Source organism: Perca fluviatilis, chromosome 6 (genome assembly GCF_010015445.1).
Source record: "Perca fluviatilis chromosome 6, GENO_Pfluv_1.0, whole genome shotgun sequence".
Classification (NCBI taxonomy): Eukaryota; Metazoa; Chordata; class Actinopteri; order Perciformes; family Percidae; genus Perca; species Perca fluviatilis.
In genome coordinates, this window is record NC_053117.1 from 43,904,968 (window position 1) to 43,932,226 (window position 27,259).

The window sequence follows — 27,259 nt, forward strand, 5'->3', positions numbered from 1 at the left end:
ACAACCGTTGAGGAGGGCTTTACACCAATCACAACCGTTGAGGAGGGCTTTACACCAATCACAACCGTTGAGGAGGGCTTTACACCAATCACAACCGTTGAGGCGGGCTTTACACCAATCACAACCGTTGAGGCGGGCTTTACACCAATCACAACCGTTGAGGCGGGCTTTACACCAATCACAACTGTTGAGGAGGGCTTTACACCAATCACAACTGTTGAGGCGGGCTTTACACCAATCACATCCGTAGAGGCGGGCTTTATGCGATGACGATAGCACAGCGACGGCGAGTAGCTTTTTGTTTACATTCAACATGACGGCTACTGAAGCTCAGCGTCACCCTGATCATTGCTCTGATTGGTTGAAGGACTATCCAATGCGCCCAGAGGCATTTGAACGGCGTCCGTTGGGGACGCCCCTTTGGAAATGAACTGTCAATGAACCTTTCCCAGACCCCCCCACTCTCAGTTACAGCTGAGAAGGGTCTGGTGTCAGCAGGCTACCGTTCTCGTCAAGTGATGCAAGATCGGCGGCATTTGAGGGGCCTCTAACTAGCACGGGGCCCTGGGGCGGCCGCACCCAAGCACCCAGCTATCTCCACTACTGGCATTGGTGTAATAGCCTATATATCCTATAGGCTAATATGCAATTTGTATGTATTCTTGTATCTCCTTCTTTTTTATACTATTTATACTGTATGATGTGTTAAATGGACCTGTGTCTGCAATAAAGTTTATTACAATATAAATATAATAAACATTCAGTCCATTCAGATAACATGAACACGGATGTGATGACGTCACTGCAGACATCAGAACACATGATTAATGAAAGAACAGTGCACCCTGCTGGAGGACCTCCTGTCACCTCTCTTTTATTATTATAAATATGAATAATATTTCATGTTTAATGCAAACTGACTCTTTATATTTCTATTCTCTGTTCAGACTGCAGGGCGGGCTGCTTCTGCGCATGTTCAGCACACACACACACACAACACACACACACACACACACACACACACACACACACACACACACACACACACACACACACACACACATTCTCTCTCTCTGATGACAAAGGCTTCTCTGGGGAGACGCGCCGCGCGTGACCGCGTCCTCTGCTTTCTGCTGCTGCTCACAGAGAGACAGGCAGGCAGGCAGACAGACAGAAAGACAGACAGACAGACGGGGTGTGTGTCTGTGTGAGGATGCGCGCGGCCGGCAGCAGCAGCAGCTCGCACTGATTGTCGGAGCATCAGGAGGAGCGCGAGGAGGAGCAGAGCGGACACCATGAGCTGCAGCTGGGGCACCGAGCTCTGGGTACGTACCCCTCTCACACTGCTGCTGCACGCGCACCATCATTACCGCCTGAAACCCGGGATTAACCCGTTTAGCATCAGCGTTAGCATCAGCGTTAGCATCAGCTGTAAAGGTTTATCTGCCGGCCTCTGTGAGTGTCTGTGAGTGTGTGTGTGTGTGTGTGTGAGAGAGAGAGGCCCTCGTGCTTCTGTCTGCTCTGCCATAGCAACACGGTGAGTGACGTCAGCAGCTCCTCCATGATGCTGCAGAGACCAGACACACAGAAACAATTAATAATGTTATTAATAATAATAACACAAAGAAAGACAACCCAGCCCTAGCTTCATATGATTAATATTGTTATTGTATTATCAGTATTTCAGCAGGCAGTTGACATTTTTCAGTTGAGATAATATAAAATAATAAAAGCTTAAATGGAACATACATTCCTCTGCATCCTATAGAACTATTAAATGAAATAAAAACACTTCAAATAAAACACATGAACATAAATCAGAATAAACAGTGTGTTTGGTGCATCAACCTATTGAAAGGAGGGATGACTGAACAAGTCTTGCTTCATTTATATAAACTGTATTAAATATTATGACTCTGAACTGTGCAGAACATCAGATATGTCCTCTCATCAAAGTGAGACTGAAACTGTATTTGAAGAACAAACATTAGATGTTTAAATCAAATCAAAATAAGGACAAAGAAATTGCATCAACATTCACTTTTCATATCTACACATTTACATCCACTTTGAACCTGTTCACTGTGCAGCGGGACATCTCTAATGGTCATATATATATATATATATATATATATATATATATATATATATATTTATCGGGACGTCTCTAAACTTCCACCCCTATAGGAGAGGAATAAAGAAGATTGTAGAAAAGTAGATACCTGTAGTGTACTCTGTTTTTTCTTTTTCTTTTACAGCATCTCACAGTTGACTGATTTCTTTAGTTTGGACAGAACACAAACCATGACAAAATGTTTTTTGTGAGTGATAATCAGAACAATACCACTGATTTTTGAATCATGTAATTACAATGTGAGATAATAACACAGCTTTTTTTCGCTCTTTACTTTAAAACTAATGGTAATAAAGACCTGAGACAGACTCTTCTCTCTCAAAATGCCAAAACGTGTGGAAGATGGCGAGGGAGTGAGTTAGTGATTGATGTCCCACTGGAAGACTCCCCTTCTCTCAGTGTGTGTAGATAACTAATGGTCCACTAACTAACTGAGTGGGGCTACTGCGTGGGCCTCTCTCACGGACATCTGGGCAGCAGCCACTAGGGTGTCTTGCTCCACATGTTCTAGGTTCTACCGTCTGGATCCTTCGGGGAGTGCATGCTGGGTGTGGCTCGTCGTAAACCCTCTGTGGGTAAACTTAGCGTCTTCCTGGTTGACGACATAATAATAATAATAATAATAATAATAATAATAATAATAATAATAATAATAATTTATACTTTGTTAATCCCGCAAGGAAAATTACAATGTTTTCACTCTGTTGTTATTACACACAGGCCTGAATTACACACACATGCTCAGTACCTATACATGCACTAATGGAGAGATGGGGGGGTTGCCCATGGAAAGGTGCCCCGAGCAGATGGGAGCTCAGTGCCTTGCTCAAGAGCACCTTGGCATGCTCAGGAGGTGAACTGGCACCTCTCCAGCTACCAGTCCACCACCATACTTTGGTCCGTATAGGGACTTGAACCAACAACCCTCTGGTTCCCAACCCAACTCCCTACTGACTGAGCTACTGCCACCAAAACCGACATAGGTTTTAGGCATTGACTGTATAATATTAATGGACAAACCAATGGGTGACTTCATACACGCTCTGTCCATTCATATCTACAGTCTATGGTGTTAGGGTCTGTTTATGGTCCTGGCCTTTGCGTCTTGCGGACTACCTGTTTGGCATGTATATAGCGTTCATTTCAAAATAAGTTTGTTTGTTGCACATTGGAGTTGTGGGCTGCACCGGCTCCTCGCCGGGCGTCTGAAAGAGTCATCCCCAACATATGTTAGAAGTAACAGAACGGAGGGATCATCTTGGGACGGTAGAGAACTGCAGTAAACTATTATCAGAGATAACACAACGTTTCCAGACTGATTTCTGTTTTCTGTTTCAGGATCAGTTTGATAACTTGGAAAAACACACCAGCTGGGGAATCGACTTCCTGGAGAGATACAGCAAGTTTATAAAAGAGAGAGCTGACATCGAGCTGAGCTACGCCAAACAGATCAGGTACTGACGTCACCTGGAGCTCACCTGAACATCACATCAACATCAACATCAACAATCAGCTGTATGTAACCTGTCTCTCTCTCTTCACCTGTCTGTCTCCCCACCTGTCTCTTTGTCCACCTGTCTGTCTCTCCACCTGTCTCTCTCTCCACCTGTCTGTCTCTCCACCTGTCTCTTTGTCCACCTGTCTGTCTCTCCACCTGTCTCTTTGTCCACCTGTCTGTCTCTCCACCTGTCTCTCTCCACCTGTCTCTCTCTCCACCTGTCTCTCTCTCCACCTGTCTGTCTGCAGGAGTCTGTCTAAGAAGTATCACCCGAAGAGAAGCAGAGAGGATGAGAGCAGGTCAGTCAATGAGTTTCTTTCTATTTTTATCTTTTAGTTTGATTTCATCAAATGTTTCACATTTTTTTATATGTTTCAGTCAGTACCCTGGAATAGGGTTAGACATTGGATCAGTGTGTGCAGATAAACAGTGTTTGGGTTAGAGTCAGAGATCGGTGCAGTGTGTGCAGATAAACAGTGTTTGGGTTAGAATCAGATTGGTGCAGTGTGTGCAGATAAACAGTGTTTGGGTTAGAGTCAGATTGGTGCAGTGTGTGCAGATAAACAGTGATTGGGTTAGAGTCAGAGATTGGTGCAGTGTGTGCAGATAAACAGTGTTTGGGTTAGTGTCAGAGTTTGGTGCAGTGTGTGCAGATAAACAGTGTTTGGGTTAGATTCAGAGATTGGTGCCGTGTGTGCAGATAAACAGTGTTTGGGTTAGAGTCAGAGATTGGTGCAGTGTGTGCAGATAAGCAATGATTTGGTTAGAGTCAGAGATTGGTGCAGTGTGTGCAGATAAACGTTTGGGTAAGATTCGGAGATTGACAAAGATGACAGAGCTGGATTTAAATCAGAAAAGTATCTCTTTAAGTTAGTTTGTGATTGGATGGAAAAGGTCCAGCTGTGTTTGATTGGTTGTTGCAGGTACACATGGTGTTTGGCGTTTGCAGCGACTCTCCAGCAGCTGAATGAACTTGCGGTTCAGAGAGAAGAACTCGCTGAGAACCTGAACACACAGATCGCGTGTGAGCTGACTCGATACACACAGGAAGTGAAGACTGAGAGGAAGACGGTGAGTAAACTAATATTTAAATAAACACTGACTAACACCCTCACAAACAACTCTGCTCCGCAGATTTTGGGGAGTTTCAACTTTTCACTCATCACTCACTTTACAGACTTACTAACTTTCAGATCCATAAACTATTCTTACCATACATCGCTGGTGGTCTGTGTGACATCATCAGTCTGTGTGACATCATCATCTCTCTCTCTCTGTCCTTCACTTGCTGTCTGTCAGCTGCTCACATTGATCAACTTATTCTAAAATATTCGAAACACTAAAGCAGAAGCAGAAAACCCAAGACTTTGTTATAAATGTGGAGGTGCTCCGTTGTTTGTGAGACCATAGTGTCAGATATTCTGTCCAACAGGCCCTTTCCACCGTGTGACATTTTAAACATTTTTCAGTGTTTGGTATTTGACAAAGTGCACTGTGAAAACAACCAAATGAAAAATGACAAAATCAACAGTTCTCACTGTTTGCAGCGATGTGTGACAAACCGTTGGAGCGAAATGCAAAGAAATAATTTAACATTTAGCAACACGCAATGTGGATCCCAGTTTTAACCTAACCTTTCTTTAATTAATATAGAAATAAAACTAACAGCACTCTGCTTTTAGTGTAGAATCTAAGGACAAAATATCCTAAGGGTTGATTCGACTGTTTACAGGAGTCCATTTGTCGGTTTAATTTAACTGAGGCTTCAGTCTGTTGCTATGGTTACCTGCAGTTTATATTAAGAGGTTAAACGGTTGACCTGAACACACAGCTGCCAGCCAATCAGAGAGCAGAACGGTTTCTTTGTCTCATTCATTATTTCTGATGTCTTGTAACACACACAGACACACACACACACACACACACACACACACACACACACACACACACACACACACACACACACACACACAGACACACATACAGCATTAAAACTGGGTCAGTGACACCATCCAGTGTTCAGAGCTGCTGGGTGGAAGTAATGTAGAAGCTGAAGAGTGCGTGTATGTGTGTGTGTGTGTGTGTGTGTGTGCGCACGTGCATGTGTGTGTTTGTGTGTGTGTGTGCGTGTGTGTGTGTGTGTAATAAATACAAAAAACATAAAAGATATGAAATTAAATATGAATACCATGTTAAATCGGATATTAAACAGAGGAGGCGGTATGACAATTAAAATGTCTTCCTGTTTCTTCCTCTTGTTAATTAAAACATTTTTACAGCTGATTAGAGGCTTTTATTTTGGTGATCCATGGATTGAACTCTCCTTCCTCCTGTTTTTTATCTTCTGATTCTCCAGAAAAAGTAAAACATGTTTAAAACCTGAAAACAGAGCAAGTCTTCCTTTCTAGCCTGCCTCCATCCGTGCTGCGTTCAGGGCAGCTAGGAACTTTAGCTGCTTCCCCGTGTGTTGAACTTGCTGCTTTTATGACTCCTGCGGAACATTTCATCCTAGCACGATTTATTTAGGTCTGCATCGTGTTTTAAACCGTTTAATTAAGCAGTCAACAGGGTAAAGCTATTCATTATGTATTGACCGTTTTTAAATCAAAAATGTTCTGTTTAACGTTCACAAATGTCCTCATGTATTAAAGTAAATGAGTAAATGCAATCACACAACCTTTCACAATAAGAGTCATTGTTTAAAAACATTTCCTCAACTCATGGTTCAGTGTGGACACATTATGATGTCACCAGCTAGTTCAAAGTCGACCATGTTTTGATTTTTTTGCAGCATTTCCAAGATGGCCGCCGTGCCCAGCAGCACATTGAGAGCTCATGGAAACAACTGGAGTCTGTGAGTGACATCACCACCCTAACATTAACAACAACACATGTTATCTCTTTAACTTCATGTTCAAATACTGTGATTAAGTTTTAATACATAATTTAATCAGTTATAAATGATGATGTCATCAGCGTTTATCTTTAATCTGTTATAAATGATGATGTCAGAGCAAGCGTCGGTTTGAGCGTGACTGTAAGGAGGCGGAGCGAGCTCAACAAGTCTCCGACAGAATCGACCTCGACAACAAGACGGACGGAGAGAAGGTAAACAGAAACAGAAATATATAATATACTATCTATATATATATATATATATATATATATATAAACATAACTTTAAATATAGCTGAGAGTGTGAAGAGTATTAATTTGCAATTTAAGTAACTGAAACTCCTTTCTGTCTGTCTGTCTGTCTGTCTTTCTGTCTGTCTGCTTCTCAGCGCTGCTCACTGAAGGTAAGTTCCTTTCACACATTTATTGTAAACGTATTACATGTATTGCATTTCTTGTTAAATTTTTTTTAATGTATTTCAGCATATATAGTTTTTTAAATTACATTATGTTCTGTAAAAAGTAGTTTTCACGGTGGCGCTTAGAGCTCAATGCACTCAATATTAATATAAAACACATTAAAATAGGCAAAACATAAATAAATCACCAATTAGACAAAACATGCACAGCTTTCAGAAAACATGCTCCAAAGTGAGGAAAGTCAACGAAATCCAGAAAGGCTGCAGAAATCACAGACGAGCACAAAAAGTGTTTTCATGAGACACTACAAAGTGATGCACATAAATGCTCATAAAGTAAGTGGTGTAAGAAAATCAAATCAAATGTTTTGTCACTTTTTAGCATTCCCTGTAAACAGTTTCTCATCTTGCAGCGTTTCAGTATTTGGTTGCGTTTTCTCATTTTGCAGTATTTGTTTCTGTATGTTGACATGTGTTGTCAGAATGGCGAAGATGTTTTTATGCCATCTGTTCATCCGTTTGTCCCATTCTGGTGAAAGTGATTTCTCAGGAACATTTTTAAAGCTCACTGATTAACATTTTATATCAAATAACCTGGACCCTTTGCCTAACTCCCTCCAAAACCACAAACTGGGTTCTAAATATTGTTGTTAATCACTGAGCATAAAGTGAGAGATTAAAACTTCTCTCACGTCCAGTTCTGTGGTTCAGATGAGTTTTATTCTGTGCAGTGGAGAGTTCACAGAAACTATAGATTCTCTCTGAGCAGAACAAGTTTCTGGATTTTATAGTTTACAGGAAACAGAAGAGACAAAAGCTGAGAAGACGTTTAAGTCACCAGACTGTCTGAGGAGATTTGCACGGACTTGATACCGTCTGCTCCGTTAGTTAAGGTGTGAATCTCTGTCGGAGGTAACCTTGGCTTTAAATAAACTAAGTGATCAAAGGTAAAAGCTTCCTATCAACATTCTGCAGACAAAGAAAAGGCAGACAGACAGTACAACGGTAAGACAGACTTAATTAACAGACAGTTAAACAGAGACAGTTAAAGTTTGTTATTCAGGTAAATAGTTTCCGCACAGTAGAAATGTCAGGAAAGAGAATATAGGATAAAATAAGAGTAAAAGTATTTGGTAATTCATTTTCTTCCACAGTACATTATTCTGTTGGTTTATTTTGTGTTAAACTATCTGCTGGTTTCAGGCTCGTCAGACGGCTCAACAGAAAAAACAAGCTGCTGAAGAGTCCCGGAAAGAATATGTTACCAGTTTAAACCAGTTTAACCAGGACCAGCACCAGCACTACCACACCCTGGTGCCAGTTATATACCAGGTAACTAAACATGGGTACCAGTTATATACCAGGTAACTAAACATGGGTACCAGTTATATACCAGGTAACTAAACACTGGTACCAGTTATATACCAGGTAACTAAACATGGGTACCAGTTATATACCAGGTAACTAAACATGGGTACCAGTTATATACCAGGTAACTAAACACTGGTACCAGTTATATACCAGGTAACTAAACACTGGTACCAGTTATATACCAGGTAACTAAACACAGGTACCAGTTATATATACATAAAGCTGCAACTGTAACAATTATCTTCATGGTGGATTAATATGTGGATTATTTTCTGGATGGATGGATTAGTTGTTCATTCTCTAAAATGTCAGAAAATTGTTACAAATGTGGATCAGTGTTTCCCAAAGTCCTAGATGATGTCCTCAAATGTCTTGTTTTGTCCACAACTCAAAGATATTCAGTTTACTGTCACAGAGGAGAGAAGAAGCTAGAAAATATTCACATTTAACAAGCTGACATCACACAAGGCAAGCCAGCTGTATTTATAGAGCACATTTCAGCAACAGGGCAATTCGAAGTGCTTTACATAAAACATTAAAGAAAAGTTAAAAACAATCAAAAATATAAAAGCATGAAATATGAGAATAAAAGTTACAGTGCAGTACAATAAGTGAAAAAGTATTTAAAGAAAGGCAGCATCAAAAAGAAAGGTCTTCAGTCTTAATTAAAAAGAACAGAGAGTTGCGGTGGACCTGCAGTTTTCTGGGAGTTTGTTCCAGATATGTGGAGCATACAACTAAACGCTGCTTCCCCCTGTTTAGTTCTGACTCTGGGGACAGAAAACAGACCTGTCCCAGACGACCTGAGAGGTCTGGGTGGTTCATAGTATAGCAGCAGATCAGAAATGTATTTCGGCCCTAAACTGTTTAGTGATTTACAAACCAACAGGTGTATATTTTTTACAGTATTACATACAGTATTACATACAGTATTACATACATTATGAAATCAATTCTTTGAGACACTGGAAGCCAGTGTAAAGACTTCAGTACTGGAGTGATGTGATCCACTTTCTTGGTCTTAGTGAGGACTCGAGCAGCAGCGTTCTGAATCAGCTGCAGCTGTTTGATTTATTTCTTAGGGAGACCTGTAAAGACATTGTTGCAGTAGTCAAGTCTACTGAAGATAAAAAGCATGGACAAGTTTTTCCAAATCCTGCTGAGACATAAGTCCTTTAACCCTTGATATATTCTTAAGGTGGTAATAGGCTGACATTGTGATTGTATTAATGTGGCTGTTAAAATTCAGATCTGAGTCCATGACTACACCAAGATTTCTGGCTTTGTCTGTTGTTTTTAACATTGTCATTTGAAGCTGAGTGCTGACTTTTAATTGTTCCTCTTTTGCTCAAAAAACAACCACCACAGTTTTTTCTTCATTTAATCTAAGAAAGTTCTGGCACATCCAGTTGTTAATCTTTAATAAAATTTTCTTACTCAGTTTTTGTATTGGACTATAGTCCCCAAGCGACAAGGTTATGTAAATGTGTGTGTCGTCCGCATAACTATGGTAATTTATTTAGTTGTGTTCCATAATCTGAGCCAGTGGAAGCATGTAGATGTTAAACAGAAGAGTCCCCGGAACTGAGCCTTGGGGAACTCCACACGTCATATTTGTATGCTCAGATGCATAATTACCTATAGATACAAAGCAGTCCCTATTCTTAAGTAGGATTAAAACCAGTTTTGTTCTGTGCCAGAAAGTCAAACCCAGTTTTCCTATCGGTCTAGTAATATGTCATGGTTGACCGTATCAAATGCAGCACTGAGATCAAGTAGTACTAAGACTGACATTTTGCCACTATCTTTGTTTAAGTGGATGTCATTAAAGACTTTAACAAGAGCTGTCTCAGTGCTGTGGTATGGTCGAAAACCTGACTGGAAGGCATCAAAACTGTTGTTTAGTGACAAGTTGTTGAAAAAAGGCTTTTTCAATGATTTTACTTAAAAATGGAAGGTTTGATATAAGAGTGACTTGATGACTGCAGTTTTCAGGGCCTGTGGGAAGATACCTGAGAGAAGAGACGTGTTTGCAATCTGTAGAAGATCAGGAGCCAAACAATTCGAAACATTTTTGAAAAGGCCCGTTGGTAGAATATCAAGGCAGCGGGAGGAGGTTTTCAGATGTTGTATAGTGTCCTCCAGGTTTGTATGGTTGATCGTATGAAATTGTGTCATATTGGAATTTGTTTTGCATGGACACTGTGACAACACATATGCTGTACTTGATATGGAAGCACTGACTGTCAGTTTAGTAGTAAGTTTTTGAATTTTGTCACAGAAGGCGGCAAATTCATTGCAGGCCTCGATGGATAAAAGTTCAGATGCTACTGGTACTGGAGGATTAGTTAACCTATTGAGAGTACCAAACAAAGCATGTGAATTGTTTCTGGCGATAATGTCAGAGAAGAAAGACCGCCTTGCATTCCTTAGTTCCAAATTATAAATGCAAAGTCTCTCTTTAGAGGTGTCATAATGGATCTGGAGATAAGTTTTTCGGTTATTCGTCCTCTCATTTCCTAGCCTCGTGAGACCGTCCTGATCTCGCGAGCTCCAGTTTTCCACTCGCAGATCAGTCTGGCATCTTGAGATAGAGAAAATTTGTAGCCGTTAGCCAAATGACTGGGCCAATCAGCGTTGGTTTTGAGGTGGGTTAGGTGGTGATAGACAGATGGTTTATCCAATCAGCTGACCAGTATTTTCAGACAGCGGTAGCCCTAATTCTGTTAGCTGCTCGCTAATGCTTTTTTCTCTTGGATCCTTCTTTTGGAATATGGTCCAGGAACCTGAAATGGTGTCTTTTATTCCTAAATTCTCGTTACACAAACGGCAAATATCCTTTACCGACATGTTGCTTGCTTGCAGGAGCTAACGAGCTATGCTTTGCCTGCAGCAGCAGGGGCGGGCTTGTGGTTGTATTTTCATACGCTTCGTGGATCTGATTGGTTGATTTGGCCCGTCTATCACCAACATAGGTGATAGACAGATGGTTCATCCAATCAGCTAACCAGTATTTTCGCCCCTTCCCAAAAGTTCTCCAACGGAAAGTTCCCAGATGGATATGCCGAGCAAATGCGAAGCAATCCATCTGGCGTAGTCAGGTTACTCATTTCCCAGGAAAATGATTTACTCTGAGGCTTTGCACCAAGAGAGTTCCAGGGAGGACTACCACGTCTTGATTAATTACCCAGTACACAGCCCTCCCGTTTCTTTGCAGTCTTCTTGGTGCTTATTAGCCGTGGGTTAGCATGCTTTTTTCCATTGTTTTGGGTCCATGGTAAAGTGGTGTCATTCCCACAAGGTCCGTTTACTTCTAATCGGTGAATTTTGGTTTCCAGAACAGCAATCTTCTGTAGAAGTTTGTGGTATTCATCCACGGAGAAGGGAGGCATCTTGCTGCTAATTAGCTTTTAGCTAGTTAAGTTAAGTTACCACGTTTCCAGTCACTGTAGTAGTATGGACATAGTTCATATGGTATAGTGAATAGATTATTTCAACAGTTGATAACTAACCCATTAATCGTTGTAGCTGTAGTTATATTCAAGGTGCATAATTGTGATGTCTGTTATTGGCAGCGAATCCAGGACATGGAGGAGCGGCGGATTGAGAGAATCTGTGAAGCGATGCGTTCGTCAGCAGAGGCAGAGAGAAAAGTCCTTCCTGTTGTGAGTCGCTGTCTGGACGTCATGATGGACGCTTCCGAGGGCATTCAGCCCCGCATGGTAAAGTCATGTTCATCATAATAATAATAATAACAATAATAATAATATGTATCTTACAAGCCACGCCACCTGCTGGATGACCGCAAGATGTGGCTGAAAGCTTCGGAAAACAAAGTCATGCTTTTATTTCTGAGGCCGGCTTCACGCTGGCTGCGTGGCGTGAGCGTGGTGTTTCTGTTGCGTGTCAGCTGCGTGGCGGCTGTGTGGCGTTTTCTATGTCTTTACACACCAGAAAGGTGTCTGACGCGGCGCTGCTGCTAGCCTTGTCTAGACACATGGATGTTTCCCATAAACATAAACAAATATATACTGATCTGATTACAGCAAAGACAACATCGGCAGTATTGACGGCAAAATAGGCTCCAGAATATTTCCTTCTGGATTGACTGCTGCAATATTTGAAAATCTGTAATTATTTATTATTTTTTTAAATTACATTTATATCTGCATATATATCAAAACATAGATACTTTCAAACATCAACATGTCATTTATTAATATGTATTTGTGTCAAAATTACATATAAACATCTTTTCCTATTCTATTTTGCCTGGAAACGCTTCCAACAAGTTTGCGTGTCGCCTGAAAAATGTGTTTGTATGTGTGTGTGTGTGTGTGTGTCTGTGTGTGTGTGTGTGTGTGTGTGTCTGTGTGTGTGTGTGTGTGTGTCTGTGTGTGTGTGTGTGTGTCTGTGTGTAGGACACCCAGCAGGTGGTGGAGGTGTATAAGTCAGGCTTCGACCCCCCAGGTGACGTGGAGTTTGAGGACTACAGCGCCACCATGAGGAGGAGCATCTCTGAGTCCAGTTACCTCGACAACCGTACAGAGGGGCGGAGACACAGCAGGAAGCTGTGGCCATTCATACGCAAAAACAAGGTGGGTATACTTCATCCTTACATCTTCATCATCTTACATCTTCATCATGGAGATCAGTGACTCGAGTCTGTTCGGTGTGTCCCTTGCCGTCGTCAGTCTGGGGGGCCGTCGGCGTTCATTTTGGCAGACCTGACATATTCAGTCGGAGGCAGGGCAGTCGGGACTCACCCGGAAATGGCGAGCGGAATGAGCGTGACTAGAGTTTCTCAAAATCTGATGAAATCTTTTAAACTGACCTTTGCTGAGCTGAAATGAAGAAAGATTCAGACACTGCACGGCCTATTTCTCTCTTCAAATGTTTTCAGAAACACGTTTCGGTGAAGTATTTTAATCCAATATGAGATCGGATTCTGAACGAGCCGCCATGATGGTCTGGCTTTGAATTTCTGGAGAAACCAGACCCACGTGACACGTTCGTCCAATCAGCTGTCGGTTTAATTTTTTGGGCGACAACACAGATTAGCGCTGCCTGCTGTTATGGAGACGTATTAGGTCTTGTCTCTTCGGTGTGTTCCGAGGCACTTTTTGGACCAACTCGGGGAGACTGATCAGTCACACTGGCTTTACTGCCGACGGTTGGCCGTCTGGTTGGTGTGTAACTGCCTTTACATCTTCAGCCTTACATCATCATCATCCTTACATCATCATCCTTACATCTTCATCCTTACATCACCATCATCATCCTTACATCATCGTCCTTCCATTCCACTCTTTCATCTTGAACGAGCCTATTGTCTTAATGATGTCAACTGTTGGATGGCACAAATCAAATCAAACTGTTTAGAAACTATGTTTAGTCTTTGTTCTTTAGATTTGTGTTAGTGCGAATAAACTAAACTTTCTCTTTGCAGCTGTTGACCCTCCTCTCCTCCCCCCGCCAGCCTCCCCCTCCCCCCCCGACCTCCCCGTCACCTGGAGGCGTGGCCAACAGTCCCCAGTCCCCACCCCCTGCCTCTAGAGAGCCAATCACACAGCGGCTGAATGAGCTGATGAGCTCTGGCTCCAGAACCAGGAAGCAGTGTCTGCGCAGCCTCAAGAGAGGGGTAACCAACGTCACGTTAGGATAATATTTATCTATATTAAGCCAAAGCTCTGGTTTTAATGATGTCCTGTTTCCTTCATGCTGCTCTCTGATTGGACAGCTGTCCCTCAAACTGGTCAGTATCACATCTGTCTGTAACACACAGCTGTATTAAACCACATTAACACTTAACCTCAGTCTATGTAACTAATATACTCTAATTAGTTCGTCAAAATTAACGTGATTAATAACGAGTTGACCCAAATTCCATTTAACGCCACTCATTGTTTAGATCTGTGATCCGTTGTGTGATTTGGGCCTCGGGCTGCTCGGTAGTTTGTGAAATCAAAGCCCTTCCAGATGGTTCTCTCCACCAGACTAAAGTTATCTACATGTAGTGTGGATGTTCCAGTTTTTTACCATCGCTGTAACAAAGTTTTCAATACTTTTAACAACTTTCCTAAACTCTTAACGCACCAACACACCTACAACACACAATTGGCAAAACAGTTAATTTCATGCTCAAAATCACACATTGAAAACTAAACTTAACACTAATTTTCAAAATACAACAATTCACTAACACAACACACTATGTTTACCAAAACAATGCAAACATGTCTCAAAATCAAAATAATTCTTCCAAAACACTAACACATTTAGTCAACAGGAACATTTAGTCAATCAACATTTAGTGCACAATATCATACAAAACACTAACAGATTGTGTTTTGCACTGCAGTTTCTCTTGAAGCCTCTACATTTAGTTTTGTTGAGTTTAGTAAACATATGCATTTAGTTTCTTTTGCTGCAAAAAAATCCATACAAAAAATTAATGACCCATCTTAGAGTAGCTTTATAGAATGTACGGTTTATGAAAAACAGAAGACAGAGACAGAATTGTCCTGGTACTCCTCTTCCTCTCACTCGTGCAGGAATGTTTCTTACTTTCTTTGTGTTCATCTATATTGTTCCTTTTCCACACAAAATCAGCCCAAATAGGTCTCTTTTACTGTATGTACTACTGTAACATATGGTCATGTGATTCAAAGGACATCAACAACTGAGTGTGTTTCCTAGATGTCAATCAGCTGTGATTGATCTATTTGCATAACTTCAATCAGCTGTTTCTCAGTAGCAGTGGAACAATATCCAAGGGATATATTTGTGTTTATTTGGGAACAGCTGTTCATTTTGACTTTAGCCTATAAGTTAGGGTAGTGAAAGTATTTGTGAATTTGGCAGTACATATCCATTGTTTAGGGTCTTGGTTGAGCTTGTTTGTAAAACATGTTCAAGCATTTTAAATTTGTGTTAACTGTATGCAATTTGTGTCAAAGCAACAATAAATGTGTTAATTGTATAGCCTACACAGACAGATGTTGTGCTAACTGTGTTGAGGGTTTAGGAAAGTTGTCATAGCAATCGTAAAAAACTGTAACTGAGTTACCACTGGAGTACGTCCAGTCTCAGCCACCACTGGAGCTTTAATCACTGGACACACACCCCTTTAAACACTCCTTTGGGATTACTCACAAGTTAAATATAAACAATCACAAAATGAATCGCGATTAAATATTTTAATCGATTGACAGCCCTAATTAATTATAATATAATATAATATAATAATAATGTAACATTGATAACAAACTGTTTCAGGGCTCTGGTCCTGCAGACTGCAGTCATCTTCCTCCTGAACAGAGAAGAAAGAAACTTCAAACCAGAATCAACAACATCAACGAGGAGATCCAGAGAGAGAGAGAGCAGAGGTACACACACACACACACACACACACACACACACACACACACACACACACACACACACACACACACACACACACACACAGACACACATACACACACATACACACACACACACACACACACACACACAGACATACACACAGACACAGACACACACATAATAATATTACCAATAAAAGTAGCGTTATTTATTTGTATTCTTTTGTCAGAGATGCTCTGTTGAAAATGAGGGAAGTGTATGAACGTAGTCCTCAGATGGGCGACGCCGGCAGTCTGGAGCCTCGACTGGAGGAAGTGAAACAGAGTCTGCAGAGACTGGACGACGAGCTCAGGAGGAACCAGGTCTATTCTTACCAACATCTTTTAACATATCTGAATACAAGATTACTCAGTTCAGTGGAGCTGCTCGCCTCAGTTTCTCCCGCTGGTCCAGAGACTTTACATTGTGGTGACAACGTTTTAAATTGCTTGTCTTGGTTCATGGGAATTTTTCAAATATTAGCTGCAATACCGTGAGTGGACACTTGCCAAATTGGCTGCCAGGCAGAGACAATTCCTGAGGGCCTGCTGTAAACCAAACTACAGTCTTTGTTTCCAATATTTAGTGGTTAGAAAGCTCCTGTGTCACATACATAGTGTTTAACATCTCTGAGGAACAGCTGGATCTCCTCTCATCTCCTTCTTCTAAAATGCAACGTTAGCTTGGAGATTCATTTTACCTGTTGGGCCACAGACTAAAGAAAAGGACACCACTCAACTAGCAGTCAGTCCGACCGGCAGAGACATGTTGCTGTTCCTAACGCTGGATTTGGTTGATCAAAGAGACTAGCAAAGCAACACAGGACAGCAAATGAGACAGCAGAGACCACAGATAGCTCGGACCTCCGTGTTTACCCAGATATCTTTAAACGTTATACTTAGGACTGAAAATGACAACAGAAAGAAACTAAACTTAGCACAAAAAGTAAGGAAATTTGTGTTTGGTAGATGATTTCTCTGTGGTAACAATGCTTTTTGGCAATAAATCTTGTGGGGGCGAGCGTGGTCATCTTGGAGGATAGAGTTTGGTCCCAGACTATGGAGATATGGGATTGCCGCTGGTTGCAGAATCTCATCTCTGTATCTCTCTGCATTGAGATTGCCTCCAATGATGACAAGCCCTGTTTTTCCAGTGAGGGAGATGCCGCCCCACACCGTCACACTGCCTCCACCAAAAGGTGTTACTCTATCGTTGCAGCAATCAGCATAGCGTTCTCCGTGTCTTCTCCACACTTTGAACCTATGATCCAAATGCCATAGGTAGAATCTGGACTCATCACTGAACATAACGTTCCTCCACGTTCAGGGTCCAGTGCACGTGTTGCTGACACCAGCGCAAACAGGCCTGATGGTGAAGGGCAGTCATGACAGGACTCCTGCTGTTTGTGCCAGAGTGACCAACACAACCACATTGGCTGACTTGCGACAGATGCTGGTTGAAGAATGGGATGCCATCCCACAGCAGTGTGTGACCAGGCTGGTGACCAGCATGAGGAGGAGGTGCCAGGCTGTTGTGGCTGTGTATGGTTCTTCCACACGCTACTCAGGCTCCTGGTTGTGAAATTAATACATTGTTAAATTGCCAACATGTCTTGTTTCTTCAAACTTCAATCATCCAATCCACCAAACACCAAACGACTCAATGGCAGAATAAACTGTTTGGCATTGGCAGAGAAGATTTGGCAAATTTTTCATGGGCACAACCCACATACTCAGCGCTGCTGCTCATACCACAAATGCATGTTCCTTACAAATGGGGCACCATGTGAAAGGGAACTAAACATGCTTTCCAACGGTATAAGATTTATTGCCAAAAAGCATTGTTACCACAGAGAAATCATCTACCAAACACAAATTTCCTTACTTTTTGTGCTAAGTTTAGTTTGCTGATTTCACATATCTCCACAATTCAAGTCAACGGCCAGTTGTTTACAGGAAGTAACTATTGTGTTAGCGTGACGTAGCGCTAACACAACATTATCTTCCTGTAGTCTATGCTGTAAATACTCTGACAGGCTGTGACACCAGTACAAATGAATGAGATGGTTAGGCACCAATCAGATGGGAGCTACCCATTTTATAATGTTTGTTAAAGTGTTTATTAAAGTATGTGTGTTTGTGTGTCGCTCTCTGTGTGTATCTGTGTGTGTGTGTGTCTGTGTGTGTATCTGTGTGTCTGTATATGTGTGTGTGTATCTGTGTGTCTGTATGTGTGTGTGTGTGTGTGTGTGTCTGTGTGTGTGTATCTGTGTGTATGTGTGTGTCTGTGTGTCTGTGTGTCTGTGTTTGTCTGTGTGTGTGTCTCTGTGTGAGTGTGTCTGTGTGTGTGTTTGTGTGTCTATGTCTGTGTGTGTTTGTTTTTGTGTCTGTCTGTGTGTCTGTGTGTTTGTGTGTGTGTGCCTGTGTGTGTGTGTGTTTGCCTGTGTGTGTGTGTATGTGTTTGCCTGTGTGTGTGTGTGTGTTTGTGTGTGTGTGTGTGTGTAGGCGTGGCTGTCAGAGGCCGACAGCAGACTCTCTGATCACAGCAGTAGGAGACAGAGTGGAGGTTGTGGGTTAAATTCCCAGGCGATGATGCCAGGCAGCAGTAGCCTGAAACAGCTGGACAACCGCAGTCCAGCCAGCAGAGAGAGGTACTGATTACTGATTAATAATTATTGATTATTGTTTATTAACAGTCTTAAATGGTGGATGCTAGATCTCATTCGCTACATGTGTCAACATCAACACTTAAAGCTTCAACAGCAACAACAGACGTTACTGCACAGTTCATATTTTACACTCCCCACATTATACTACATATTTATTATTATTATTATTATTATTATCACATACCTGTAGAAACCCCACATTATACTACATATTTATTATTATTATTATTATTATTATTATTATTATTATCACATACCTGTAGAAACCCAACATTATACTACATATTTATTATTATTATCATTATTATTATTATTATTATTATTATTATTATTATTATTATTATTATCACATAGCTGCTACAAGGGTCCAGTTGTGTAGTAGTAGTAGTAGTTATGAAGTATTTATTAGTGATTAATAACTGTAGAAAGGGTCCAGTTGTGTAGTAGTAGTAGTAGTAGTAGTTATGAAGTATTTATTAGTGATTAATAGCTGTAGAAAGGGTCCAGTTGTGTAGTAATAGTTATGGAGTATTTATTAGTGATTAATAGCTGTAGAAAGTGTCCAGTTGTGTAGTTATAGTTATGGAGTATTTATTAGTGATTAATAGCTGTAGAAAGGGTCCAGTTGTGTAGTAATAGTTATGGAGTATTTATTAGTGATTAATAGCTGTAGAAAGGGTCCAGTTGTGTAGTAATAGTTATGGAGTATTTATTAGTGATTAATAGCTGTAGAAAGGGTCCAGTTGTGTAGTTATAGTTATGGCATATTTATTAGTGATTAATAGCTGTAGAAAGTGTCCAGTTGTGTAGTTATAGTTATGGGTAATTATGTGATTAATAGCTGTAGAAAGGCCAGTTGTTTAGTAATAGTTATGGAGTATTTATTAGTGATTAATAGCTGTAGAAAGGGCCAGTTGTGTAGTAATTGTTATGGAGTATTTATTAGTGATTAATAGCTGTAGAAAGGGTCCAGTTGTGTAGTTATAGTTATGGCATATTTATTAGTGATTAATAGCTGTAGAAAGTGTCCAGTTGTGTAGTAATAGTTATGGAGTATTTATTAGTGATTAATAGCTGTAGAAAGGGTCCAGTTGTGTAGTAATAGTTATGGAGTATTTATTAGTGATTAATAGCTGTAGAAAGGGTCCAGTTGTGTAGTAATAGTTATGGAGTATTTATTAGTGATTAATAGCTGTAGAAAGGGTCCAGTTGTGTAGTAATAGTTATGGAGTATTTATTAGTGATTAATAGCTGTAGAAAGGGTTGTGTAATAATAGTTATGGAGTATTTATTAGTGATTAATATGTAGAGGCCAAAAGTTGTGTTAATAATTTTTTAGTATTGTTATGGACTATTTATTAGTGATTAATAGCTGTAGAAAGGGTCCAGTTGTTTAGTAATAATAGTTATGGACTATTTATTAGTGATTAATATCTGTAGAAAGGGTCTCTACACTCTGTTACAGTCAGTTTTTGGCTGGAACGACAGACAGGAAGCCGTAAGTGTTGACATTGACTCAGTCAATCGGTGATCTAGGATCTACCAAATACATCTGGGAGACTGATTAAATGTTTATAAACTAACCAACTTGTCTCTCTCTCTCTCTTTCCACCTGTCTGTCTCTCTCTCTACCTGTCTCTCTCTACCTGTCTGTCTCTCTCTTTTCACCTGTCTCTCTCTACCTGTCTGTCTCTCTCTCTACGTGTCTCTCTCTCTCTTTCCACCTGTCTGTCTCTCTCTACCTGTCTCTCTCTCTCTTTCCACCTGTCTGTCTCTCTCTACCGGTCTCTCTCTCTACCTATCTGTCTCTCTCTACCTTTCTCTCTCTCTACCTGTCTGTCTCTCTACCTGTCTCTCTCTCTACCTTTCTCTCTCTACCTTTCTCTCTCTCTACCTGTCTGTCTCTCTACCTGTCTCTCTCTCTACCTTTCTCTCGCTACCTGTGTGTCTCGCTACCTGTCTCTCTCTCCATGTCTGTTTCTCTCTACCTGTCTGTCTCTCTCACTGTCTCTCTCTACCTGTCTGTCTTTCACTACCTGTCTCTCTCTACCTATCTGTCTGTCTCTCTGTACCTTTCTCTCTCTCTACCTGTCTGTCTCTCTACCTATCTGTCTCTCTCCATGTCTGTTTCTCTATACCTGTCTGTCTCTCTACCTGTCTGTCTCTACTTATCTGTCTCTCTCTACCTGTCTGTCTCTCTCTCCCTATCTGTCTCTCTCTACCTGTCTCTCTTTACCTGTCTGTCTCTCTCTACCTATCTGTCTCTCTACCTATCTCTCTCTACCTGTTTCTCTTTACCTATCTGTCTCTCTCTATCCATCTCTTTCTCCGTCTGTCTCTCTCTCTACCTATCTCTCTCCGCCTGTGTCTCGCTCTCTACCTGTCTGTCTCTCTACCGGTCTCTCTCTACCTGTCTGTCTGTCTCCCTCTACCTGTCTCTCTACCTACCTGTCTGTCTCTCTCTATCTCTCTCTCTACCTGTCTCTCTCTCTACCAATCTGTCTCTCTCTCTCTACCTATTTGTCTCTCTATCTCTCTACCTGTCTGTCTATCTCTACCTATCTCTCTACCTGTCTCTCTACCTACCTGTCTGTCTCTCAGTCCTGATGGCAGCTACACTGAAGACCACAGTGCGGAGCTTCACTTTAAGTCTCGTAGTTCAGAGTTTGACGATGACTTTGATGATGAAGAACCGTTACCGAGTATCGGCACCTGCAAGTCCCTCTACCCGTTCCAAGGTACATTTACTCAAAGTATATATATATATATATACCATAGATATAAAACTATTACTACCTAACCCTCTACCCGCTATAAACATACCATTGTTATAAAACTTCTACTGTCTTTGGTTTTAACATGTTTTATCTGTATGAACATGTTTTATGTGTCTGAAGGTATGAACATGTTTTATGTGTCTGAAGGTATGAACGTGTTTTATATGTGTCTGAAGGTATGAACGTGTTTTATGTGTCTGAAGGTATGAACGTGTTTTATGTGTCTGAAGGTATGAACGTGTTTTATGTGTCTGAAGGTATGAACGTGTTTGATGTGTCTGAAGGTATGAACGTGTTTTATATGTCTGAAGGTATGAACGTGTTTGATGTGTCTGAAGGTATGAACGTGTTTGATGTGTCTGAAGGTATGAACGTGTTTGATGTGTCTGAAGGTATGAACGTGTTTTATATGTCTGAAGGTATGAACGTGTTTGATGTGTCTGAAGGTATGAATGTGTTTGATGTGTCTGAAGGTATGAACGTGTTTTATGTGTCTGAAGGTATGAACATGTTTTATGTGTCTGAAGGTATGAACGTGTTTGATGTGTCTGAAGTAGGGCTGGGCGATAAAACGATAACGATATGTATCGCGATAGACACGTAATCAATATCAATAGAAAATGCGTTCGATAAAACGTTCGATAACTTGTTTTTCTTCTTCGGAAGAAACCAGAAGTTGCAAAGCAAGTTTGGTTGCATGAACAAAGGCACTCACTCTCTGGTAACCTAGCAACGTAGGGAGGGGCACTCTAACAGCCAATCATGTAACAGTATCAAGTTTGGTTCGCCACATCGCTGTCTCGTGTTGGATTCTACAATAACAGAACCGCGGCGTGGAGCGATAAGTGGAAAGTCAGTGCCGCAGCGAAGCGGGGAAATTGTTGATAAAACAGGAAAAGTCAGTATGGCGCATTTGGGGATTTTATAAGTCTGACCGTCGTCCCCACCAACACTACCGCGAAACTTGTTTCAACCCTACCGTAGCCGCTCACACTTTGGAGCACAGCCGTATTCGCCAGCAACGTCCAACAATATCTACAGCTGCTACACCGCACAAGCAGCAGACCGCATGAGGTATGCCGTTAAAACTACAAGCAGAACCGCCATGGAGAGGTACTCTGCATCAGCGCCTTACTAAACACTACAGGCAGCAGACCGCCATGGAGAGGTACTCTGCATCAGCTCTACTAAACGCTACAAAGAAATAACGGAGGCAGACGTGCTGAGCACTGTCCAGAAGCCAGGTTACCAACCTAGCACTAAACCTGCAGAAAATAGTTCTCAGGTTTCAGGTTTCTCTATGTTTATTTTTAACACTTTGCACCGTTTTATTACACCTTATTAAGCAATTCTTACTTATTCTTTCTTCACTGTGATTTTAGACTTATGTTTACATTTTAATTATTTGAGTGATTTCCATGGTTGTGTTGACATTTCTGCTTTTATAACTGAGGGGATTATAATCAGAGGAAGGTTAAGTTTAAAATAAAAATGTTTAAATTTAATATATTTTTCTCCTGGTCCTTATTTTAAATAGGTCATAAAAAATATCAATAATTATCGATATCGACCGATATGAAACACTTATATCGTGATACAGTTTTCAGCCATATCGCCCAGCCCTAGTCTGAAGGTATGAACGTGTTTGATGTGTCTGAAGGTATGAACGTGTTTTATATGTCTGAAGGTTTTATGTGTCTGAAGGTATGAACGTGTTTTATGTGTCTGAAGGTATGGACGTGTTTTATGTGTCTGAAGGTATGAACATGTTTTATGTGTCTGAAGGTATGAACATGTTTTATGTGTCTGAAGGTATGAACCTGTTTATGTGTCTGAAGGTATGAACCTGTTTTATGTGTCTGAAGGTATGAACATGTTTTATGTGTCTGAAGGTATGAACCTGTTTGATGTGTCTGAAGGTATGAACCTGTTTTATGTGTCTGAAGGTATGAACATGTTTGATGTGTCTGAAGGTATGAACATGTTTTATGTGTCTGAAGGTATGAACATGTTTTATGTGTCTGAAGGTATGAACCTGTTTTATGTGTCTGAAGGTATGAACATGTTTTATCTGTCTGAAGGTATGAACATGTTTGATGTGTCTGAAGGTATGAACATGTTGTTTCTTGTGTCTTTAGGTCAGAATGAAGGCACGCTGTCGATGGTGGAGGGGGAACTACTTTCTGTGGTGGAAGAGGATAAAGGAGACGGTTGGACCAGAGTGCGGAGGAACCTGGAGGAGGAGGGATACGTCCCCACCTCCTACATCAAAGTCTTCCTGGACGCCAGCGCCAAAGGTGCTATGACCTACATATGACCTTCACACAACCTTTAATGACCTCAGTTAGACCTTTAATGACCTTTAAGTGACCTCTACATGACCTCTACGACCGTCGACCTCTGAATGTCAACTCGTTGGTTGCTATGGAAATGTATATGTGCTCTGCCTGTCTGTTGTGTTTATGACACGCCGAGAAGATGGGCGGGAGATGTTGGTGAGAGGAATCCCTCTGATTGGCTGCTCTGTTTAAGGGAATTAGTGCACGAGAAGGAAAAGGAAGTGAGGAAAGCAAACAAAGGACACAGAAGGCTCTTCTCGTCTGATTAATACAACACCCAGAGCTGTCAGAGCTGGACACATGGACGTTTGAATGTTCCATCTAAAAAACACATTCAGTCTATTTCTATAAAATTATGTTCATGAGACGACAAACATACAGCGAGATACAGAACTACTACTACTGTAGGTATATACATTTCAACATAAACATGATTTTTAAAAGATCTACATACCGACACATTACAAAATCAAATATTAAAATAATGTACTATACCGTGGAACTTAAAATAAAGACAGTAGACTCTCTCTGCACTGAGAACTGAGACCCCTCTACATAAGTCAGCTGTAACAGCTTCATATGTCATTCAAATGCTCTCGTCACAGCGTAGGAAATCACAGTGCTGTCTCCGGAAGAGTGACAACGTTGTTCGACCCATTTTCTGTAAACAGTCCAGCATGAAGGCATGTTGGGTAGAATTAGCAAGCTAACATTAGCTAACCAGCCAGCGGCGGCAGGGAGCCACTTGGCTCCTCTGCCCCCTCAACTGTAGGGAGACTTCCTTTGCCAAGAGAAGGGATGACAGCCTGGGGGGGAGGGGGGGGGGGTGCAGTCCAGTTAGGGTTAGCTGTTGTCTCAGCGGGGGTGAAGCAGAGCAACACAAGGCTCCGTGCTGCTGTTGCTGATTCGGGGAAAAGGCTGTTTAGATTTCAAAATCATAGCAACTCGTATACAACAATAACAATAATTCATTTTATTTATGGCTGCCTTTCACGTAAAAAAAACTGATTAAAAACAAGACAAAGAACTAAATAATCAATTATTTTATATCTTTGTTTGGTCTATGAAGTGCCAAAAGTAAAACATGTCCATCTCAGTGTCTGAAACCAAGGTAATGTATGAAATATCTGAAAGATATTCACTTTACGCCAATTTGAATCAGAGTGAACCGAAAATATTGTTGATTATAAATTAACTTTAAGAAGAGATCTGATTTAAATACCAACTCAAAAAAACATTGGCTGAGCTTCAGTTCAAACTTTAAACTGTCATTTGTCTTTTTATTATTTCTATTAAACACGTGTTAGTGTCTTATGAATATCATTCAGTTCCAACAGTATGATCTGAGGCCTAGTTGTAGTCAAGTGTCAGTCTGACCACCAGCTCTAACATATCTACCTGTCTGTCTTTCTCTACCTGTCTCTCTCCCTATCTTTCTACCTGTCTCTCTCTCTACCTGTCTTTCTCTACCTCTCTCTCTCCCTATCTTTCTACCTGTCTCTCTACCTGTCTTTCTCTACCTGTCTCTCTCCCTCTCTCTCTCCCTGTCTCTCTCACTCTCTTTCTACCTGTCTGTATTTCTCTACCTGTCTCTCCCTGTCTCTCTCCCTGTCTTTCTCTACCTGTCTCTCTCCCTCTCTCTCTCCCTCTCTCTCTACCTGTATCTCTGTCTTTCCCTACCTGTCTCTCTCCTTCTCTTTCTACCTGTCTCTCTCTCTCTCTGTCTCTCTACCTGTCTTTCTCTACCTGTCTCTTCCTCTCTCTCTCGCTCTCCCTGTCTCTTTCTCTACCTGTCTGTCTCCCTCTCTTTCTACCTGTCTCTCTACCTGTCTTTCTCTACCTGTCTCTCTCCCGCTCTTTCTCCCTGTCTCTTTCTCTACCTGTCTCTCTCCCTCTCTTTCTACCTGTCTCTCTCTCTACCTGTCTCTCTCTCTGTCTGTATCTTGTAGGCTTTGTGCAGAGTAGTCGGCTAGTCTAGCACAGTAATCGACCAGTGAGGACGTCTCGCCACAGGAAGTGATGTAACGGAAAGAGCTGCGAGGAAGTCCTGGGCCACGTTCAGCCCCGACAAAACGTAGCAGCACGTTTATTTAAACTGTAACGGGGGTGCGTTGATCATCCTGCTGTGAGCGCTCTGCCTTTTTATCACCACGAGTTTACAGACACGTCTCTGCTGATTGGCTATCAGCTGGGATACAGCCAATAAACCAGAGACACGCCAACCAAACCAGAGAAAACAGAACTCAGATCTGTTTCACATCATTCAGAGGAAACATGTCGTTCAATCAGGAAACCGTAGCAACACGGTGCACAGTTTAGAGATTGAACGTTCCCCTGGAGCAGATTCATAGAGAGGGAGAGAAGTCCCGCCCCTTCCTGTGTCCACCATGGGACTTTATTTCAGTAAAAATTTGATCTGGTAGTAAACGGGGAGAGACAGATCGTCTTTAGATCCTGTTTGAGTTGAGCCATGAATGCTGCATGATGCTTGTCAGTTTAAAAGATCATTTATCAAGTGAAGAAAGTTCCCTGTTCACTACCGGACACATTTTTACTAAATATGGAAGGGATTTCTATTGGATGGTTTAACTCTTCATATATCTCAGCCAATCAGATGACAGACTGCTGTCAATACAAGATGGAGGAAAGGTGCTGGTGACAGATAAATCCATCACAGATAAGATATTAGACAGATCCAATTTAATAACCATTAATAACTTTATTTCATGTTTGAGCCTAAAATGATGAATTCAAGTTTGTTTTGTTTTAAACTTGTTCTTATGAAAAGTTTCTGTAATTTATCAGTTCAAATGTTTTTCTGATTCTCTGACCTCAGATCAGTTTACCGGCTGTTTTAAATTAAATATTAAACTCAAAATGTAAAAACATAAAAGTGAATGTTTGTAAACATGTGTTCTTGAAAAGTAATGGTGGACGGTTCATCCTGATGACTGAAACTAAACTTTAAAGTTTAAAAAGAAAAGAAACACTGAAGATGAATCTGTAAATACTATCTGTAATACCTGATAATACTGTATACCTGTATTCCTGCTGACATTAGCCCCGCCCCCTGTATACCTGCTGACATTAGTCCCGCCCCCTGTATACCTGCTGACATTAGCCCCGCCCCTGATGTATATATATATATATATATATATATATATATATATATATATATATATATATATATATATATATGTATATATTAGTCTGTGTGTTTAGCCCCCCCCCCGCTTGTTATTGATTGTGTGAAATGTGAAACTTTTTTATTTCAGTGAGATTTTGATTTTTTTATTGAGACGTGAGACTGCTGATCACGCTCTTTTCAATTTCATGTATGTTTAACTTTTTAAATAAAGTACACTCTAAATCAGAGTCTGTTTGCTGTGTTTGCTCAGAGGCACTGTGGCAGAAGGTTTCACAGGGAACCTTTTAGTCTGAGGCTGGGAGATCGCCACGCCCCTCCATTTGAATATAGGAAGTGGAAATAAGTGTGACAATATGAAATAATAGAGTAAAACCTATTCATTTATGGAACTAACTATGCTAATACTAAACTATATTTGTATATCAACATTCATTTATAAATATTGGTCTCACTTTATTTTACAATACATTAATAAGATGCGATAAGCCGTACTTTGTACCAAATTAGACTAAAACTAGAAATAACATGGTCATTATTAGACAGAAAACAGTTATACTCACTGCAAATAATTTGGTTCTTACCAAAAAACCAAAAACTTTAATTTTT

General features: G+C 40.9%; 1 protein-coding gene across 3 annotated transcripts; it reads left to right on the forward strand.

Annotated features, from left to right (window-relative positions):
- The first annotated feature begins 1,063 nt into the window (after positions 1-1,063).
- LOC120561403 (formin-binding protein 1-like) lies at positions 1,064-26,880 on the forward strand. 3 transcript variants are annotated; one of them, XM_039804511.1, is made up of 18 exons: positions 1,064-1,325; positions 3,473-3,588; positions 3,881-3,931; positions 4,556-4,703; positions 6,424-6,486; positions 6,645-6,740; positions 6,917-6,931; positions 8,150-8,278; positions 11,893-12,039; positions 12,739-12,915; positions 13,767-13,958; positions 14,049-14,072; positions 15,596-15,705; positions 15,912-16,044; positions 18,226-18,371; positions 20,991-21,127; positions 23,305-23,463; positions 25,455-26,880. In XM_039804511.1, exons 1-18 carry the CDS (start codon positions 1,296-1,298, stop codon positions 25,481-25,483), a joined length of 1,902 nt encoding a protein of 633 aa, XP_039660445.1. In that variant the 5' UTR covers positions 1,064-1,295; the 3' UTR covers positions 25,484-26,880. The 3 variants fall into 3 exon arrangements, with proteins under 3 accessions (XP_039660445.1, XP_039660446.1, XP_039660447.1); XM_039804512.1 differs by having other exon boundaries at positions 14,058-14,072; XM_039804513.1 differs by having other exon boundaries at positions 13,797-13,958.
- The last annotated feature ends 379 nt before the right edge of the window (positions 26,881-27,259 follow it).